This window comes from Haliotis cracherodii, unplaced genomic scaffold, assembly GCF_022045235.1.
Source record: "Haliotis cracherodii isolate W230 unplaced genomic scaffold, xgHalCrac1.p SCAF_1, whole genome shotgun sequence".
Lineage (NCBI taxonomy): Eukaryota > Metazoa > Mollusca > Gastropoda > Lepetellida > Haliotidae > Haliotis > Haliotis cracherodii.
Window position 1 is genome coordinate 46638219 of NW_027266264.1, and position 22807 is coordinate 46661025.

General features: G+C 42.2%; 1 protein-coding gene across 1 annotated transcript; it reads left to right on the forward strand.

Moving 5' to 3' along the window:
• Window positions 1–1103: 1103 nt before the first annotated feature.
• Window positions 1104–21832, forward strand: LOC139464807 (KICSTOR subunit 2-like). Its single transcript, XM_071246322.1, has 11 exons — window positions 1104–1236; window positions 1860–1988; window positions 4238–4390; window positions 8948–9108; window positions 9522–9659; window positions 14349–14487; window positions 18157–18249; window positions 19039–19133; window positions 19423–19588; window positions 20331–20432; window positions 21259–21832. The coding sequence occupies exons 2-11, from the start codon at window positions 1863–1865 to the stop codon at window positions 21430–21432; spliced, it is 1347 nt and encodes a 448-aa protein (XP_071102423.1). The 5' UTR covers window positions 1104–1236; window positions 1860–1862; the 3' UTR covers window positions 21433–21832.
• Window positions 21833–22807: the final 975 nt, after the last annotated feature.

Consider the following 22807-nt stretch of genomic DNA (forward strand, 5'->3'; position numbering starts at 1 on the left):
TGCGCGACACATAGCTCACTCGCTCATTTCTCTATTTCTCCTTAAAGCTCGGGGAAAGGCTCAATGCTATTGTCGAACCCATTCGGCAGAGTGTGTCACTATAGCCTTTTTGCTATTGTCGAACAAGTTCGACAGGCGAATAGCATGACACACCAAAATAAAACTCGCACTAACTATTTTCCAAGTAGGTTTTAGGTGTCATTTAGATTATGGACCTATATATTTGCTCACGGGGAGCATTTTGGCACTGTGTTGATGACTTGAATTATTGTTTTCCTGTTCTATTTTGTTCGCCTTTTCAAAGGAAGCACACGGAACTCACCATTATTCCTCTAAAAAGCGCCGAGCTTGTATTTTTTCGGAAGGTCCTTTGTCCCGACGTTTAACCGAGACAGGCGTTGTTTATTATCAATTTTAGTTCAATATTGTCTCTCGATGTCCCTTCGTATATATGTCATTTGAATCGGAGTTTACGGTAGTTTAAAAAGGCAGGATTCTTCAGGAAATTAACGTGAAACTTTGTATACACAACAATACTGTTGGAAATGTCGTTTGCTATACTGGATTGTTAAGTTTTCATTTCCGATGCATAATTTCTAAGCTGTTTAGTATTAATTATCAAACTGTGTATACAATTCAGACAAAAGTTGCATGTCGAAAATCGCAAATTTGGTTAATATTTTTAACTGTTTTGGCACAATTATTGTAACCTATGTAAATAAGGTTTATTTAAAAATATTCAGCATATTTAATTTAATTAATATGTAACACATATAATGAATACAAGAAATTAACATCACTTCGTTGTCACTGATTCATTATCCAAACTAATTATTGTCATGAATCTTTATGATCGACTTAGAATTAACCTAAGAATTACATAACCTAAGTATTTCCACTGTAAGTTGAAGTCGGGTTATTTACATGTGAAAACGTTACTATTGTTTGTGAAACCTTCTGAAAAAGATCATGTCCTTGTAATTGTAACTCTTATATTTTTTATAAGAACATCTGGTGAGAAAATTCCAACATGCAAAGATGACACCATCGGTCAACCGCTCAAGGGAGTTAACTACCCTATTACATTAGAGTTGCCCCCCTTACACAGATAGGTGTCAGAAGAGATTTTGCTGGCAATTTGTTGCCGGTAGGTACTGAATCCTGGTTCTCACTGACAGATGACGCTTGTAAAACCAAGATGCTATTCTTCTCCTAGTATAAACAGTTTATGCTCAGGTAAATTGTAACGGTTACTTGTGTAGCGCACCGTGCGTAACCCGTGTCCCTATTGACAATCGTCCATCTGTCCACTGGCGAGTGCTGTGTTGCAGTTACCGAGTCAGCTGTTGGCTAGCCTATTGCTTGGAGGCACCCGCTGGGAACTGTGAATCCAATTTACCCATTAAATATAAACACGCCCAAGCTATATAACTGAGATTGCTGGCCAGTAGTAAACAAGACACTGTTAATATAAGAATAAGTGACCTAAACTGTTACATACTCACAGCAGAGACAAAATTTTAGTATTCCATACCTGTATGAACCACGAAACTGCAATCAGCATTGGTCATTACCATTGATTACTATTGCATCTACAACAGCACATATGATCTGGCACAGACAAGCCAGTTGTAGAAGGATGATTTGTGTCATTGAAACACCCCAGTTACAGTTAATTTGGAAGGATATCAAGATGAGGTTATATAAATAGTTTAGACAGATTGAAAACAGTTTAATGACAAAAGAATTTTCTACAAGTCAACCATGGAACAGTTTTAATCCTATCAATTGTATGCCACAGTAGATGTGTGGCATGGGAACACTCATGCCTCTGTAACTGATAATCTGACCTTTTACAGGTAATGGCTGAACAGACAGGGTCATCCTCTACCTCATCCACTCCATCAGGACCCAAGGAAGAGACGCTTCTGGAAAACTATTTCCTCCTACTCAGCCAATTTGCCTTTGATAAAGCAAAGGAACTCAGTGTATGTGCTCGTCCACTGATTTTTATATCATACTATCTTATTTAAGTTTTTGTTGGTTGTTTAAGTCGCGCTCAGCAATAATCCAGCTGTATGATGGTGGTCTGTAAATAATTGAGTCTGGACCAGACAATTCAGTGATTGAAATCATGAGCATCGATCAATGCAATGGGATACAATGACATGTACCAAGTCAGCGAGCCGGACCACCCAATCCCATTGGTTGCCTCTTACGACAAGCATACCCGCCGTTTACGGCAAGTTTTGGTAGCTGAGGATGTATTCTACCCTGGATCTTCACGGTATTAGGATCTATTACTGTACATGTATCACCTTCTTCAACAATCTCACTCTAGTAACTGTCAAATTCAAGTTAAGGAACAATAACACACAGGGGCATATGCTCAAAGGGCTATTATATTCCCGGTCAATTTATCAATGTGAATTCAACAATCATTCTCAGCTTCCTGGAGAGTATACAAGCTGCCTGTTACTTTTAGGCGCTAGAAGGTTAACAACCACATTGCAATCTCATCCCACCCATTCACTGCTGGGTGGACAGAGGCACATTGCACAAAGTCACTTTGCCCATGGAGACAACACATGTAAGTGTGGGGCAGGACCAAAGCACTAGAAAATCTCAGGAGCCAAACTGCTGAAATGTGGTCACCCATCGCAGCGAATGTTGGTTACCTTCACCTTATTTGGGACCTGTGCGCTGTGCAGTTATAGTAATAGAGGGAATCTGAATCCTATTATATATGAGACCACCTCCCTGGCCTAGTGGTAAAGTGTCTGCCCTGAGGGCAGAAGGTCAGGGATTCGATCCCTGGTCATGTTATACCAAAAGATGTTAACAGATGGTACTTGTTGTTAACTAATCTCGCGATCTGCATTAAAGTGCTAAAACAAGGACTGGTATGCTGTGTCTGAGTGGGGTATTTGTTTTAAACTGTGGCATGGTATCTCAAAGGGATGGCACTATAAAATCGGTGTTAGTCCGGCATACATGCAGCCACATACATGCAGCCACTCACGCACATGTAAGGGCAATAATCTTGAATGCAGCTTTAAACATGCATTTCTTCTCACCTATTTCTTATGTAGTCACATGGAAATAGGTAAATTTGAAACATGTACGGACTGTAGACTTGTATTTGTTGCCATCTGGTATTGAAGTGATATGATTATTATCCCTCGCCACGAAGTGGAAGGGGGATATAGGAATGGGTGCCGTCCGTCTGTCCGTCCGTCACATTTCGTTTCCGGAGCAGATCTTGAAAACCGTACCATATTTCTTCACCAAACTTGGCACATAGATAGATCTAGTGGTGAACTGGTGCCTTTTGATAGTTTGGGATTTTAATTTTTTATATTTTTTTGAGTTTCCATGGCAACGACTTTGATTTAGACTGAAAATGGCGGTAGTCCTCGTTTCCGGACCAGATCTTGAAAACCGTACCATATTTCTTCACCATACTTGGCACATAGATAGGTCTAGTGGTGAACTGGTGCCTTTTGATAGTTTGGGATTTTAAAAATAAATATTTTTCGAGTTTCCATGGCTGAAAATGGCCGTAGTCCTAGTTTCCGGACCAGATCTTGAAAAACGTACCATAATTCTTCACCATACTTGGCACATAGATAGGTCTAGTGGTGAACTGGTGCCTTTTGATAGTTAGGGATTTAATAAAAAAATATTTTTCGAGTTTCCATCGCAACGACTTTGATTTAGACTGAAAATGGCGGTAGTCCTCGTTGCCGGAGCAGATCTTGAAAACCGTACTATATTTCTTCACCATACTTTGCACTTAGATAGGTCTAGTGGTGAACTGGTGCCTTTGGATAGTTTGGCATTTTTAAAAACGATATTTTTCGAGTTTTCATGGCAACGACTTTGATTTAGACTGAAAATGGCGGTAGTCCTCGTTTCCGGAGCAGATCTTGAAAACCGTACTATATTTCTTCACCATATTTTGCACATTGATAGGTCTAGTGGTGAACTGGTGCCTTTGGATAGTTTTGGATTTTTTTTTATAAAGTTATTTTTCGAGTTTCCATGGCAACGACTTTGATTTAGACTGAAAATGGAGGTAGTCCTCGTTTCCGGAGCAGATCTTGAAAAATGTACTATATTTCTTTACAAAAAGGCCCAGTGAACATAGTTCACAGGAGCTAATGCATTGCACACACCCGACATGTCATATTGGTGGGGGATGTGAGTATTTCATGCTTGTTTTTGTGTGTTTCAGGAGAAGGACAAAGATGTCCACAAGCTGTCCACAGCTGCATCATGGGGCACCATCATCCAGTGCCTGTCCCAGCTTGCCGCTGCTGAGAAGATGTACATGTCACTCACCTTCCTCGGGCAGAAGAGATTTAATCCTATTGGACGAGCAAGAGAGGTATGTTGTACCTAATCATGCTAGCAATTGATCTTCTCTGATTAATCAGGGAGAAACATAACGACATGTGGCCATATCATATGGGGGCACATTATCCTGTAGGCATCCCGTCAAAATAGTTGATAGCAAAAAACATTCATGTTCTTTTGAGTAGTATATCTACTGGGTTATTGCACCATACACACGATATAAGTTTTACCTCACTGGATGCAACAAAGTGCTTTAGTTTCCCTTCCTCATACAAACAGACTACTGGAACAAAGAGACAGTTGAAACAGACTACAGCCACATGCCTTGGCATCCACGAGTTATCCACCTCCTGCCAGCTCAGCCATACAAGATTGTTGACAGCTCCTTTCTGTGTTTGACTGGCAACAGCGACATCTTGTACACATGTCTAATACTGCTTTGGATCCATCACCATCGCTAGGTGCTCTGCCTTACTCAAACAGTCTTCCTGGGACCCGCAATTGATGCACCAGCCTTTGTCTGATCCGGCTCTTTTCAACAGCCAGATCCTGACAGTTACAAGGAGGCCCAGAGTTGAGACGCTAACCAGCAGCAGTTCTGTCTCCATATTAACATGGAGCGTCTGCTGTCTTCCCAGCTCTCTCAACAGCGAACATCATTTGCTGGACTGGTCTACAAGACCCCCCCCCTCCCCATCGTGGACGCTTTCCGGTGGGGACCGTCGACAAATGTGACCTCCTTGAGATGCCCGACATCTGGCAACTCTCTCTGCCAGTTGTCCCTGTTCAGCCATCTACAGGTAGGTGGGAGACTTCAACAGTACTGGGGAGGAATTGGTGGCTGCTGCAGGATCCGTTCGTCATCCGGATCCTCCTCCATGGGTTCAACCTACAGGTTCCACCACTACCATTGGAACCTTAAAATCGTCCTCTAGATGTACCAGCTGTACAGGCCAATATCGACTTACTGATTGCCAAGAATATGGTGGAAATTTTGGATGCCAACTCCATCCATCCAGGATTCTTTCCCCCCCGTCTTCCCATAGCCCCAAAAGGCTTCATCCAAACTATGGATGATTCACAATCTGGCGCTCTTCAATCTTCACTATCTCACGCCTCCATCACATTTTCAGATGATCTCCATCTGTTCCCAGCGCCACCGCATCAGTCTGGACCTACAGGATGCCTACCTGCACGTTCCCATTCATGCAACGATTCCTCCACTTCATCTTCCAGGCCAGCACTTTCAGTGGAAAGTACACTCATTTGGAATTTTCACGGCTCCGTGGTTATTCATGCGTATCACCAAGCCCATTGTTGGGTTCCTTCACTGTAGTTGGATTTGTTTCTCTCTTTGAGCAGACTTTTCAAGACCCAATCGTCCATACCCCATGGACTGGGTGCTTCACCCAGAGGGCTTCCCGTTCTTGTGCGATCGCCTTGGAACTCCAGAAGTTGATCTGTTGTCCAGGGTTAGCAACCACCATACCAGTTGCCAGTGTATGTGTCTCCAGTCCCAGGCAAAGCTGCTTGGGAGGTAGACGGCCTCGCTGTGTCCTGGGTCAGCCTAAGTGTGTATGCTTTTCTGTCCCCACTTATTCTCCCCCAGGTCATTCACAAAGTAGCCCTCATCTTACTTGTTCCAGGCCTTCTGCTTCACTTCTTGGTCACCTTGCTGGTTCCATAATTGCAACCTAACTTGCTGCCCTCAGTTCGGTCTTGATGACTGCTAGTGACTGTCCTCGGTCCCTGCACTTTGTGCCATGGTCTGAGGATTTTGATTGGAGGATGAGAATAAGAAGTTCAATCCTCCAGCTTGGCATTTAGATCTTGTTTCTCGTGACTGCTTGCACCTGCCTCGTTTGAAGATCTCACCTTGAAGACTTGCTTATTCCTGGCACTTGCCATGGAGACCAGGGTTAGCAAGATTCATGCCCTAGATGTGACCCAGGTCCGGTTCAACAAGCAACCTCACGGCCTGGTTCACCTTGTTCTTTGCTGGTACTTTGTCGCCAAAAATCAACTGCCTGGCCAACCTGATCGGCAGTTTCATGTCCCTTCTCTTTTGGAGATCGTTGGTCCAGATGATAACATGAACTCACTCTCTGCCCGGTTCGAGCTCTCCGACAATATCTTCAGGTGTCTCAGCAGCATCGTTGACAGTGCCTTTGGCTTCATTTCGCTATCATGAAAGCCTATGGTCGTGCTAACTTACCTCCTCCAATCAGCATGAGATCCATGCCCTGTCTTCTCCACTGGCCCTCCATCCTGACGACATCATGGAGGGATGCTTCTGGTCCTCTATATCTGTCTTCGCAACCTTTCTGTGGAAGACGTTGAGGGTACTCATAGATTTGGTCCACTTGTCCTGGCCTAGCACCTGACCAACCCCTGATGCCATACTAGGAGCTGCTACCTTGTTGTCGTCTGAAGGGTTCCTTGCCTGGTACTTCTGACAGTAAGCCCATCTTCCATGTCAGTCAAATAAAGCACTGTGTAGCATCAGTTAAGGTAAAACATGAGCACTTCTGATTCAATGCAATGTTGTATACTTACCTGATGCTACACCTATAGGCCCACCTGGACTGGGTCTGCCTCCTCCGCCACTGTCTGTTTGGTGTCACTGTCTACTCTGCGCCTGCTGTTGTACAGTGAAGAATATGAGGGAGTAGGGGGCAAGGGGGATTACTTGTGGATGCCGAGGCATGGGTTGTGGTGTCAACTGTCTCTTCATTCCAGTACTCTCTGTTTGTATAAGGTAGGGGAGTTAAAGCACTGTGTAGCGTCAGGTAAGTATAACAACCTTGCATTTATTCAGAATTGCTCATTTTGAAACAATACACATTTCAATACTTATTGAGCATACTGTGAAAATGAATATAATATATTGCTGTCCTTTGAAGATCCGGGTTAGAATTGGTCTTCAGCAAGCCCATGCTTGTCGTAAGAGGCAACCGGATCAGGTGGTCAGACGTGGATGATGCATGTCATCCCAATTGCGTAGATTGATGTTTGTGATATCAATGACTGGATTGTCTGGTCCAGACTTGATTATTTACTGCCTGTCGGCATATAGCTGGAATATCGCTGAGTGAGGCGTTAAACAACAGACAAACAAAGAAACTTTATATATGGCTGTTACTTCCTCCCTGATTTCTCCTTTTGCCCACAGGTATACGTGATAAGAAATCTTTGATTTCGACTCAGTGTAGCGTCTTTAGAAATATCTAGGGTTATACCCATCTTCCTGAGGCAAGGGAGTTAACTGACTTTAAAAGTCCAGTTTCCATCCTTGCCAAACTAGGCTGGAATTTCAGGGCCTTGATTCTAGTGCCATGAGTGGCTATTATGAATTATGTCCCCCCTCAGATTCCACCTCTCATATCATTTGTTTCAACCAAAATGGTTGTGACCATTCAATCTCATCAATAATACAGATCTTTGTTGTAATAAAACTGCTTTTCCCTCGCAAAGTGCATCATATCACTTGAGCACCTTGATTAAAAACATGAAAAAATTGGAAAATATGTGTTGACGCCCAGCTGAGGGTACACATGCTCTGCAAATCCTGGTTCGATATTTGCCATGTGGATTATGATGCGGGTGTCGATATCTTGTTAGTCCAGCAAAAACATCTCCATAATTATCCCCCGCCGCGCGAAAGCGCGAAGCGGGGGATATAGTATTCACGACCGTCCGTACGTCCGTCCGTACGTCCGTACGTCCGTCTGTACGTCCCACCTGTTTGTTGCCGCGATATCTCAAGAACTAAACACTGGATTGTCTTCATATTTGGAACTATGGTGTATATACAGACTCCGCAGACACCAGTCGGTTTTGGTGACCTTGACCCCATTTTCAAGGTCACAGCAGGCAAATCTGTTTTTGGAGTTGGAAAACGGTGTTGCCACAATATCTCAAGAACTAATCGCTTGATTGTCTTCATATTTGGTACTATGGTGTACAGGCGGGGGATATTTCGTCACTCTGTGACAAATACTTGTTCCAGCCTAGTTTGGCAAGGATGGAAACTGAACTTTTAAAGTCTGTTAACTCACTTGCCTCTGGAAGAAGGGGACCGCCTCCGTGGTCTTGTGGTAGAGCGTCGGCCCGGAGAGCGGAAGGTCCAGGGTTCGATCCCGGGCCGCGTCATACAAAAAGACGTTAAAAGATTGTACTTGTTGTTACCCTGTCTGGCGCTCGGCATTAAGGGGCTAAAACAAGGACTGGTCGGCTCGGAGTCAGTATACTGTGTCTGAGTGGGGTATTCATGTTAAACTGCGGCATGGTATCTCAGTGAGCTAGCACTATAAATCGGCATCAGTCCGGACTAGTACAAGCAGCCACACACACATACACGTGCATGCACGTCGCTATATAAGTGCAATAATCTTGGACGCGACGTTAAACCCAATTTCACCTCACCTCACCTCTGGAAGAAGGGTATACTAACCATATTGAAAGGCTATATTTATATCAGTAGAGACCCATAGAGCTGCTCAGTTAAAGTGATGTCCACAACCACCACCACCACCACCACCAAGGGTCTAATTTTAAGATGAAACTGATTTGGTTCTTCCCTCCACAGAACCTGCGCAACAACTACCAGTTCCTGGTTCAGGAGTTCCAGCGTATTGACAGCTTGTCCCAGACACCAGTGACTCTTCGCTCGGACCTTGACATTCTCCTGGCACATCTGAGTGGTCAGCTGAGTCACTACCTCACAGCCAGACAGAGGCTCATGGATCTGTATCCTGGAGACTGTTTAGTGGAGAGATTTAATCTTAGGGATGTAAACCTCAGTTGTATTGTGAATCTATTAGAACATGTAAAATGATGTCTACCTATTTTGATAATATTTAGTATCAGGTATAACTAGCAGTTTATGTCTACTTTAGGACAAACATGTATCTCCTAGCCCAGATTACTCTCTCTGCTATGTTCCCAAAACAGACAACATACTTGTGCCATTTTGTTATGTTCCTAAAGTCATTGCATGGGCACCAATTGTTTTTCATCTTTATACCCAAATGTTATACTATATGAGTATCAACATGACCATCTCAGGAGGCTTCCTAGTGGTAATCCTGCTTAATGTGAATGTAGTTAGTTTATGCACTCATCAGTGTTATATGATTGTGTTGTCCACTTAACAAAACAAGATATGAGCAGATATCTTCAGTTGCTGTCCACAGGAATGTGAGTTTTGATGACCTGGTTACTATGGTTACTGACATAATACAGGCTCACAGTCGGGGCTTCCACCATCCACTCCTCAGCCCTCTCAAGTCATCCTTCAGGTAGGGTTAGAACCATTGTCTGAACACTCAAGAACAATAGTACATCATGTTAGAATCACAATGTTGCCACCACATTGATACATCATGATACAAAAGATTTTAATGCTGTCTCCATATGTGATGCTGTCTCCATATGTGATGCTGTCTCCATGTGTGTGATGCTGTCTCCATATGTGATGCTGTCTCCATATGTGATGCTGTCTCCATGTGTGTGATGCTGTCTCCATATGTGATGCTGTCTCAATATGTGATGCTGTCTCCATGTGTGTGATGCTGTCTCCATATGTGATGCTGTCTCCATATGTGATGCTGTCTCCATGTGTGTGATGCTGTCTCCATATGTGATGCTGTCTCCATGTGTGATGTTGTCTCCATGTGTGTGATGCTGTCTCTATATGTGATGCTGTCGCCATGTGTGTGATGCTGTCACCATGTGTGTGATGCTGTCTCCATATGTGATGTTGTCGCCATGTGTGTGATGCTGTCGCCATGTGTGTGATGTTGTCTCCATATGTGATTCTGTCACCAAGTGTGTGATGCTGTCTCAATGTGTGATGTTGTCTCCATATGTGATGTTGTCGCCATGTGTGTGATGTTGTCTACATGTGTGTGATGCTGTCTCCATGTGTGTGATGCTATCTCAATGTGTGATGTTGTCTACATGTGTGTGATGTTGTCTACATGTGTGTGATGTTGTCTCCATGTGTGATGTTGTCTCCATATGTGATTCTGTCACCATGTGTGTGATGCTGTCTCAATATGTGATGTTGTCTCCATATGTGATGTTGTCGCCATGTGTGTAATGCTGTCTCCATGTGTGATGTTGTCTCCATGTGTGTGATGCTGTCTCTATATGTGATGCTGTGGCCATGTGTGATGCTGTCGCCATGTGTGTGATGTTGTCTACATGTGTGTGATGCTGTCTCCATGTGTGTGATGCTATCTCCATGTGTGTGATGTTGTCTCCATGTGTGTGATGTTGTCTACATGTGTGATGTTGTCTCCATGTGTGTGATGTTGTCTCCATGTGTGTGATGTTGTCTCCATGTGTGATGTTGTCTCCATGTGTGATTCTGTCACCATGTGTGTGATGCTGTCTCCATATGTGATGCTTTCTCCATGTGTGTGATGCTGTCTCCATGTGTGATGTTGTCACCATGTGTGTTATGTTGTCTCCATATGTGATGTTGTATCCATATGTGTGATGTTGTCTCCATGTGTGTGATGTTGTCTCCATGTGTGATGTTGTCTCCATGTGTGTGATGTTGTCTCCATGTGTGTGATGTTGTCTCCATATGTGATTCTGTCACCAAGTGTGTGATGCTGTCTCAATGTGTGATGTTGTCTCCATATGTGATGTTGTCGCCATGTGTGTGATGTTGTCTACATGTGTGTGATCCTGTCTCCATGTGTGTGATGCTATCTCCATGTGTGATGTTGTCTACATGTGTGTGATGTTGTCTACATGTGTGTGATGTTGTCTCCATGTGTGATGTTGTTTCCATATGTGATTCTGTCACCATGTGTGTGATGCTGTCTCAATATGTGATGTTGTCTCCATATGTGATGTTGTCGCCATGTGTGTAATGCTGTCTCCATGTGTGATGCTGTCTCCATGTGTGTGATGCTGTCTCAATATGTGATGCTGTCGCCATGTGTGATGTTGTTGCCATGTGTGTGATGTTGTCTACATGTGTGTGATGTTGTCTCCATGTGTGTGATGCTATCTCCATGTGTGTGATGCTGTCTCCATGTGTGATGTTGTCTCCATGTGTGTGATGTTGTCTCCATGTGTGATGTTGTCTCCATGTGTGATGCTTTCTCCATGTGTGTGATGTTGTCTCCATATGTGATGCTTTCTCCATGTGTGTGATGCTGTCTCCATGTGTGATGCTGTCTCCATGTGTGTTATGTTGTCTCCATATGTGATGCTGTCTCCATATGTGATGTTGTCTCCATGTGTGTGATGTTGTCTCCATGTGTGTGATGTTGTATCCATGTGTGATGTTGTCTCCATGTGTGTGATGTTGTCTCCATGTGTGTGATGTCTCCATGTGTGATGTTGTCTTCATGTGTGATGTTGTCTCCATGTGTGTGATGTTGTTTCCATGTGTGTGATGTTGTCTCCATGTGTGATGCTTTCTCCATGTGTGATGCTTTCTCCTTGTGTGTGATGCTGTCTCCATCTGTGTGATGTTGTCTCCATGTGTGTGATGTTGTCTCCATGTGTGATGCTGTCTCCATGTGTGTGATGTTGTCTCCATGTGTGTGATGTCTCCATGTGTGTGATGTTGTCTCCATGTGTGATGCTGTCTCCATGTGTGTGATGCTGTCTCCATGTGTGTGATGTCTCCATCTGTGTGATGCTGTCTCCATGTGTGTGATGCTGTCTCCATGTGTGATGCTGTCTCCATCTGTGTGATGTTGTCTCCATGTGTGTTATGTTGTCTCCATGTGTGATGCTGTCTCCATGTGTGTGATGTTGTCTCCATGTGTGTGATGTCTCCATGTGTGTGATGTTGTATCCATGTGTGATGCTGTCTCCATGTGTGTGATGTTGTCTCCATGTGTGATGCTGTCTCCATGTGTGTGATGTTGTCTCCATGTGTGTGATGTCTCCATGTGTGTGATGTTGTCTCCATGTGTGATGCTGTCTCCATGTGTGTGATGCTGTCTCCATGTGTATGATGTTGTCTCCATGTGTGGGATGTTGTCTCCATGTGTGTGATGTCTCCATGTGTGATGTTGTCTTCATGTGTGATGTTGTCTCCATGTGTGTGATGTTGTTTCCATGTGTGTGATGTTGTTTCCATGTGTGTGATGTCTTCATGTGTGATGTTGTCTCCATGTGTGTGATGTCTCCATGTGTGATGCTGTCTCCATGTGTGTGATGCTGTCTCCATGTGTGTGATGTTGTTTCCATGTGTGATGTTGTCTCCATGTGTGATGCTTTCTCCATATGTGATGCTTTCTCCTTGTGTGTGATGCTGTCTCCATCTGTGTGATGTTGTCTCCATGTGTGTGATGTTGTCTCCATGTGTGATGCTGTCTCCATGTGTGTGATGTTGTCTCCATGTGTGTGATGTTGTCTCCATGTGTGTGATGTCTCCATGTGTGATGTTGTCTCCATGTGTGATGTTGTCTCCATGTGTGTGATGTTGTCTCCATATGTGATGTTGTCTCCATATGTGATGCTGTCTCCATGTGTGATGCTTTCTCCATGTGTGTGATGTTGTCTCCATGTGTGATGTTGTCTCCATATGTGATAATGTCTCCATGTGTGATGCTGTCTCCATGTGTGATGCTGTCTTCATGTGATGTTGTCTCCATATGTGATGTTGTCTCCATGTGTGTGATGTTGTCTCCATGTGTGATGCTGTCTCCATGTGTGATGCTGTCTCCATGTGTGTGATGCTGTTTCCATGTGTGATGTTGTCTCCATTTGTGTAATGTTGTCTCCATGTGTGATGTCTACGTGCGTCATGACTGTTGTGTCCTTGTTTTGCCAGCCTGGAGTGTGATGTGATGCTGTCTCCATGTGTGATGCTGTCTCCATGTGTGTGATGCTGTCTCCATGTGTGATGCTGTCTCCATCTGTGTGATGTTGTCTCCATGTGTGTTATGTTGTCTCCATGTGTGATGCTGTCTCCATGTGTGTGATGTTGTCTCCATGTGTGTGATGTCTCCATGTGTGTGATGTTGTATCCATGTGTGATGCTGTCTCCATGTGTGTGATGTTGTCTCCATGTGTGATGCTGTCTCCATGTGTGTGATGTTGTCTCCATGTGTGTGATGTCTCCATGTGTGTGATGTTGTCTCCATGTGTGATGCTGTCTCCATGTGTGTGATGCTGTCTCCATGTGTATGATGTTGTCTCCATGTGTGGGATGTTGTCTCCATGTGTGTGATGTCTCCATGTGTGATGTTGTCTTCATGTGTGATGTTGTCTCCATGTGTGTGATGTTGTTTCCATGTGTGTGATGTTGTTTCCATGTGTGTGATGTCTTCATGTGTGATGTTGTCTCCATGTGTGTGATGTCTCCATGTGTGATGCTGTCTCCATGTGTGTGATGCTGTCTCCATGTGTGTGATGTTGTTTCCATGTGTGATGTTGTCTCCATGTGTGATGCTTTCTCCATATGTGATGCTTTCTCCTTGTGTGTGATGCTGTCTCCATCTGTGTGATGTTGTCTCCATGTGTGTGATGTTGTCTCCATGTGTGATGCTGTCTCCATGTGTGTGATGTTGTCTCCATGTGTGTGATGTTGTCTCCATGTGTGTGATGTCTCCATGTGTGATGTTGTCTCCATGTGTGATGTTGTCTCCATGTGTGTGATGTTGTCTCCATATGTGATGTTGTCTCCATATGTGATGCTGTCTCCATGTGTGATGCTTTCTCCATGTGTGTGATGTTGTCTCCATGTGTGATGTTGTCTCCATATGTGATAATGTCTCCATGTGTGATGCTGTCTCCATGTGTGATGCTGTCTTCATGTGATGTTGTCTCCATATGTGATGTTGTCTCCATGTGTGTGATGTTGTCTCCATGTGTGATGCTGTCTCCATGTGTGATGCTGTCTCCATGTGTGTGATGCTGTTTCCATGTGTGATGTTGTCTCCATTTGTGTAATGTTGTCTCCATGTGTGATGTCTACGTGCGTCATGACTGTTGTGTCCTTGTTTTGCCAGCCTGGAGTGTGATGTGATGCGCCACCTGCTGGAGGCACAGATCCTCATGTCGGAGTGGCAGTGTCTTCCGTCGCTGCTGCAGCTACACCAAGCCCACACCAAGCTGGCTAGCTGGGCCAACATGGCGGCCATCAAAGAGGTGAGCTATGGGAGACCTGTGTTGGCCAGTACAGAAGAGACTAGGTAGCTCTATCATTTTTGCAGCAGCATAATTCATTGCACTTGAACCACTACTAGTACTACCTTACCTCTGTATTAGGTTATCTTTATCAGTTGTGTATAGAAATAGTTGTTCAATAACATATCACTTTTTATGCCTCTGGCCTACAACACTTACATATTCCTGATTGTTGGTAAGCATGGAAAGGATGAGAGTAGATGGATGCTTGTATGACTCATCAACTGTAACTGCCCATCATACATAATCGCTTGCTTGTCATTCTGTTCAGCCTGCATCCAAGGATAAGCCTACACCGGTAAGCTTGATGGTAGATACATATCTGTCACTTGTAGGCTTGGGAACTATTTGCTTTGTAGTTTGTGCGATGTTTCATCTGTTTCTTGTCATTGCAAATATATGTGTGTGGATTATGTGTGTTATGTGTAACCAACAGTCACAAGCCATACGCTGGAGTAAGAAGGTTGCTGCGTTTGTGTGCAGACATCACTAATGCCAGGACACTACTGAACTTTGATGCTGTGGACTGGCCATTATGCTCATAGATCCTACAACTCAAACCTAGGGTACTAACAGGGTTAAGGATCTGATTCCCCCATTGGGGTCCGGGTTGGAATAGGTCCCCAGCATATATGCTTGTCATAAAGGGCAATGAAAATTTGTCAGGTGGTCCAGCTCTGTTGCTTGGTGGTCATTGAACTCTGACGGCATGGGACATTGCTCGTGATAACATTCCTTGGTTTGTCTGGTCCAGAGTGTTTGCAGGATGCACTCATATGTTTGTTTGTTTGTTTTTTAACGCCACATCCAGCAGTATTCCTGCTATATGATGCTGGTCTGTAAATAATCAAGTATCGTGACATCATAAAATAATTGACATCATGAGCATCAATCTATACAAGTGGGATACGATGAGATTGCATCAACCAAGTCAGTGAACCTGACCACCGGATCCCATTAGTCACCTCTTACGAATGACATAGCCGCCTTTTATGGCAAGGATGGGTTGCTGAAGACCTATTCTTACCTGGATCTAAACGGCTCTAGGAATATAGCTGAGTGCAGCATTAAACAAGAAACTATTAAGAAACTATTGATCTGAAGCAGAATTGTGTCACCACAAACCCCACAACTTGTTCCAATGCTTTCTCAACACTAAATTGTAATGAAGAAGTTGAGCATCTATGCTATCTTTTCATCAGTTACATATCCAACTTCTAAACAGGAGGGCGGTCTGGTAGCCTAGAGGTTAAAGCGTTCGCTCGTCACATCAAAGACCCGGGTTCGATTCCCGACATGGGTACAATATGTGAAGCCCATGTCTGTGTTCCCTGCTGCAATATTGCTGAAGTGTTGCTAAAAGCGGCGTAAAACCATACTAACTCACTCACTCTACACAGGAGATCCGAGTGCGCAGTTTCTTTAGAGTGATATGTAGCTGCTGTTGACTACAGTATAAACCCTTATTCACCATCTCTGTCACCAAGTATAATACATGTAGATTGATCCACCAGGCTGGTCCTCCAGTCTGAGCCACTCCCACACCCGAGCCTGTACCATTGAGGGTGTCATGAATTGTTCATTATTTGGGTTTTCCATGCCAAAAGATTCCACTATGCCGCTGTGTTTTCATTGTTTGGCATGATGAAAAAGTGCATTATTTGTGAGTGGAAATATATGCCAGACAAAAACTCCCTTCCTCCCCTTGCCCCATGGAGACCCATGAATAGACTACTTAAATCATTGTAAATTTGTCCTATTGCAATCCTTGGCATACTAGCTGTATTTTACACATAACACACTAACATACTGTTCAGTTTCTGATTTTATGCAGTGTAAAATTCTACATGTATTGCAAATGAAGTGAATACTCCAGAGCCAGTCAATATAAATTGTTCCATCTTGTTTGTTTCTATAATGTATTTGTTTTAAGATTAGATTTGACATAATTATTTTGAAAGGAATATGCTTGTTTTAGTTACCCGGGTACTGTATACATCAGTAATATGTACAGTTGATATTGTTCAAAATTATGTAATATTTGAATGCATTTCACTCTCACATGGAAAAGAAAAGCAGTAGAGAAGCAATCTGTGGTACGTTTTAGATAATAACCAGTCAGTGTCACAGAAAACAAGTTTATCTGAAACTCTGAGAAGAAAACAAGAGTCTAGTTCATTTCAGTCAATCTGTCCGAAATCCAGTCTCATTTGTCAGGCAATATGTTCATTATAGATTATAGACAGTGACAAACATGTACACATTGACAAACATATGCACATTGACAAGCATATGCACATTGACAAACATATGCACATTGACAAGCACATACACATGCCCAGAAAGCAATGGCCTTTGGTGGCATGACTGATTCAGTCACTTTGTAAGTAATTTACTGAGTGAATGGGAAAAACACAGATAAATATGGATGGCATAGATGATATAAATATGTAGTTCTGTGCACAGTTTGATAGATATAGAATACTAAACTCCCGACCGAGTAATACCAATTATTTGAAACAAGTGAATAGTTTGTAACAGAACTATTCACGGCTTTCACAAAATTGGTATTACATGGGGGTGCATTTGTGCTTTATTTATTAATTTGCATTGATAACATTTTACAATTTTACTGTTCTGAGTAAATAGACAGACATCTACGTGATCCACAGCATAGTCCATTTGAGTTAAACAGAATAATATTTCAAACACATTAAAAGTTGGCACGTATTAAATTAATACCTCTACCTTTAGAATTCAGGGGTCCTTTCCAGGAAGCTATTGAAGCACTGAGGTGATCATAACTGCCATACTTTAACAAAGACTTACGAATGCAGTTGAGCGCTGATCGCTTTGTGGAACCAAGCCCTGTGCCACAAAGTTTACGAACATGTCACTATGACGTAATTTGTAACATAGGAAGATTAAGTCCATCAATAATTGATATAAATTTGCATCCTTCAAAATTATCTGAGTATTATCTTATCTGAGGTATTCCTGTCCTGGTAAGAACAAAGAATATACAATATAATGACTGAAAAGGGCTTAAGTGCACATTTGAAAAAAATGTTTGGTCTGTTTATATATATTCGCATAGTTTTCAGTGAGAATTAGGGTCACTTTGTTTGTCTTTTTATTAATCATTTTCTGTCAGTTCAGTTCAATTCAGTTTATCTTCTGATATCTAGCATTGTATATATGCTTCATGAATGTATTACCTGGGTTAGAATTCTAAATGGGTTCTACATTATGTCTCTATGTGCATGGTTATCTCTAAATGCCCCGTCTGGGGTTTGCTTCAGCGATTGCGTCTAGTATCTTCTTGTTGTATTGAGTAATTGTCTAGTTTGTGAGTGAGTTTGTTTTAATAATTAATCTTTGAAACAGTATTTCGGTTTCATCAATTTGATGTGGGAGGAAATCCTCAAATGATGCTTATCTTCGACACTTACCATGGGCATAGATATGATGGTGTTGACAAACCAAGACACAAGATGACCGTAAATCTGCGATTCAAACCCATGATCCTAGGTTTGTGGTACATTGTCTAGTTCACTGCCAAACTATGTCAACTGTCTTGTACAGGATGGATCAGTGGTTCAAATAGTAATGACAGGATATTGTTTTCAGAGCAAGAAGGGGTTTGTCAGCACCTCCAAGGCCAGTGTACAGACAGGTGTCTATCACTGGCTCGCCAGATTCAAGGGTCTGCTTGTGGCCAAGGTATGGTCAGGTAGTGCATGTGTTGGATGGAGATGTTTTTAATGTGCTTTCAAGACTATTATTATGTCCTCCTCCTTGAAGGAGTTGACGTTGGCATCCCATTCTATTACGAGCCATAACCAAAATTTAGTTTTTACGTTTCAATGGAAATAATTTCGACTTAGTCTCAAACAAGGGTAGGGTTTATTTCTTGGCCTTAACTTAAAAACAGTTCAACATATTTCAACGAAACTTTGCATATGCATTGCTCATCAGTTTGACTAGTGCCTTTTGCTTTTTTAAAATATTTCCAAATTTATTTTGTTATGTTTCCATGGAAACAATTTAGTCTCAAACAACTCGAGGCTTCGTTTCTGAGTCATAAGTCTCAAACTAATGAATAGTTTTGCTTTTTGCTTGAAACTATACATATACAATGACCACATGTTCAACTATTGCCTCTTCAATTTTTTCTACTTTTTGTTTCTTTTACTTTCTTGTGTTTGCATGGAAACAATTTGGACTTAGTCTCAAACAGGTACCATTTGTATCCCACCAAATCTCTACAGCTAATGAATATTTCTGCATGAAATCATTACCTTTCCAGTCTATTATTTGCTGTGTAACAACTTGAACCTAAAATGTATCCGAAAAAGGAGGGGGGAGACATATGTTTGTGAGTAAAAACACATTCTCGTTACTATCAGAGGCTATATTTCTTTCATTGGAGCTCTGCAAAACTCTGCTCTACTCCTTTCGTGATGTTCGTTGTGCTGAGTGAGTGTGTCCTATATGTGTGTACTGTTGCAGTTCAGTCTGTACTTCTATGAGGTCCTCAGTAAGCAGGCAGTTCCCGTGGAGATGAAGAGCTGGGCCAGCAAGACAACGGACGACTTCATAGGGAAGTAGGTAGCAGGTACTTGAAATAATTAAACTGATGCTAATGGTTCTAAGCCCTACCAACCCACTCACTGGACTCCTGTCAATTTGTGATATAGGATTCTCTAGTGAGGTAGTTTTATACTCTAAAACTGACATTGTGTCAACTTAACAGATTAATTTGTTGCTTGCATAGAAAGTCTCTGCACACACACACACACACACACACACCCACACACACACACTCTTGTGTAGTGTGATGCTTATGGATGCTTGGATGATATGATCAGTTACCTGTGCCAATGTTGTTGACAGAATCACAAGTTTCCAAAAGAAGTGTGATGCTTTCAATGTGTCCCTGGTGCTAGATAGTCACGGTTTGAAGGATACATACAAGGGACCTGGCTACCACCACCCCAACAAGATTACAGAGGCTCCCGAGGGACTGAACACTTTCCCTGCTATATTGTCTATACCGGGGGTGAGACACCTAATGTCATTCATGTTTACACCCTAGTGCATCTTCCTGAGGCAAGGGAGTTAACTGACTTTAAAAGTCAAGTTTCCATTCTTGCTGAACTAGACTGGAATTTCTGGGCTGATTGTAGCGCCACCAGTGGCAATTACATGTTTTGTCCCTTCCATGCCCCTCCTATTGACCAATCAAATTCCACCTCTAAAATCACTTGCATTTGCTTCAAACAAAATGGTGGCGCCCAGTCAAGACGATCTGATTGATGATCAAGATCTATATTGTAATAAAACTGGTCTAACCATTAAATCACTGGAGCACCTCGATTAAAACATGAAAAGATTTGGAAAATATGTGTCGATGCCAAGTTGACATTACACATTATTATGCAAATCCTGTAGTCAACCGAAATCTGAACGTTGAAATTCGGACTTTTCGATTTTGATTGGACATTGCACAGAAGCGTTAGTCCAGCCAAACTGTAACTTCATAATACATGTACTAGCCTAGTTCGGCGCAAGGGTGGAAATGGGACACTTACAGTCAGTTACCGCCCTTGCTTCAAATTACCAGTCACTCGATCACTGCTAAATGTATATCTCTACAGATTCAGACATTAGATCGCAGATAGACTTTTTGTGTACCTATTGACCTCACCAAAATTAGTGACGCTTGTCACCATGATGCTCGTTTTTATCTGCTTTACACATATAATTTTAAACTTACTGAATGATGTGACATTTGGTTCCAGGAACGTCCAACCTCTCATTGGCCAAATGTAGTGATGATGATTAGTGACAAGAACACACCTGACCTCTCCAACCAGGACAAGGTCAACTGCTTCTATGACAAGGTACATGGTGCTTCTATGATAAAGTAGATGGTGCTTCTATGATAAGCTACACGATTCTTCTATGACAAGGTACGTGGTGCTTCTATGACAAGATACATGGTGCTTCTATGATTAGCTACATGGTGCTTCTATGACAAGGTACATGGTGCCTCTATGATAAGCTACATGGTTCTTCTATGACAAGATACATGGTGCTTCTATGACATGGTACATGGTTCTTATATGACAAGGTACATGGTGCCTCTATGATAAGCTACATGGTTCTTCTATGACAAGATACATGGTGCTTCTATGATAAAGTACATGGTTCTTCTATGACAAGATACATGGTGCTTCTATGATAAGCTGCATGGTTCTTCAATGATAAGCTACATGGTTCTTCTATGACAAGGTACATTGTGCTTCTATGGCAAGGTACATTGTGCTACTATGATAAGCTACATTGTGCTTCCATGATAAGCTACATGGTGCTTCCATGATAAGGTATGTGGTTCTTCTATGACAAGGTACATTGTGCTTCTATGATAAGGTACAAGGTGGTTCTGGGATAAGCTGCTATGTAATCCTCCCAAAAACTGAGACTAATACTTTTAATGTTGTGTTACATCATGTAAACTATAAACAGCTTCCATGTTAAAGCAATTAGATAAACCTTTGACAAGAAAAACTAAAAATCAGATAAACATATGTATCCTTTTTCTGGATATAAATATAAATATTTTCCACAAGGTCCACAAAATATTTTCCAAAGTCTAAAATTATGGTTGTGGTGTGTGAAACGTTAACATTGGAACGTTTGTTGGAGTTTCACTGTTTGTTGTTGCAGAGAGCCCAGAGCACCTACTTCATCAGCAGGGTGGACCCTCGGATTTACTTGGTTGTGGTGTTTGAAACCAAAAAATCAGAAAAAGATTCCTATGTGACAAATTTCATGAATGACTTGAGTTTACAACTTCGTTGTAGTAAAATTCTCAGCAGTTTAAAACCAGGATCCAAATAGTAGAAAAGTAAGGTCATCAAGACAACTCTGGCTGGGTTTGATTCTTCCTGTGATTACACATATTTGGTGTCCCCACTGTGATACTGCTGGAATATTGTTAAAAGTGACATAAAACCACACTCACTCACTCCAGTGATGACAAATTGGAACAAGACAGATATTTGTGCACTCATCTTGTCATGACCCGTTATTGTAATTAACTGTGATGCTTGAAGAGTGTCATCATAAGATTTCCCAGGTGCACCAATTCAGGAGACATGAAACACTAACAATGTATTTTCAGTGTAAGGGCAGACAGAAGCAAAGATTCAGAGAAGGATTTGTTTGGCCAGTGTACATTAATATTAAAATGTCTTTTGTGTACATACATTGTTGTTAAAAATAAACTAAATACAAGTGATTATATGGAGTTGATGTTTTTTGTTTGTGTGACATGTTTTATGACACTTTCTCACACAGCAGTGTAGGTAGAGAACATAGGGCGGAATATGTTGCCTTCAGGAAATGCAACGTGCAGATGACACACTGTTTAGGTCAAAAAATGTCAAAACAGAAATAATCTCATGTCATTCTTTTGAATTCTCATAAAAGGTGAAATAGATTGTCTGTGACCAGATAAGCTAATGAATCAAATACCAGGACATACTCATTATACGACATATGTTTGGGGCTGTAGGACCACCACACTTGTCAAGTTGTACAATTCTAGGATTAGTTTGTTTTACTTCTCAGTCACAAATTACAGCTATATCAGTGCTATATATAGCCAAGTCTTCTCAGGGAAAACCAGTTATTGATATCATGAGCAATACCCCACAACATGTTTGTGCAGCATGACTGACCACCTCATCCCCAGTTTAGTCTCAAGTATCAGTCCGCATCCATGTCTGGTGCTTGAGCATCTGCCCGGAGAGCGGAAGGTCTGGGGTTCGATTCCCGGTCGCATCATACCAAAAGACGTTAAAAGATGGTACTTGTTGTTACCCTGCCAGGGGCTTGGCATTAAGGGGTTAAAACAAGGACTGGTCGGCTCAGAGTCAGTATACTGTCAGAGTGGTGTTTTCATGTTAAACTGTGGCATGGTATCTCAGTGGGCTACCACAATAAAATCAGCATTAGTCCAGACTGGTACAAGCAGCTAAACACACACACACACACGTGCATGCACATGGTTATATAAATGTGACAATCTTGAACACAACGTCAAACCCCACTTCACCTCAGCTCACCTAAAGTATGAGGTACTGGTATCTCTTCTGGGATTGATCAACTAATATTAACAGTATACTTTAATACTAATTCAAAAGATGATAGTAGTTGTATACATGTATGTAATGATCAATTGAGTGACCATTTTCAACTCATAATATGGCTT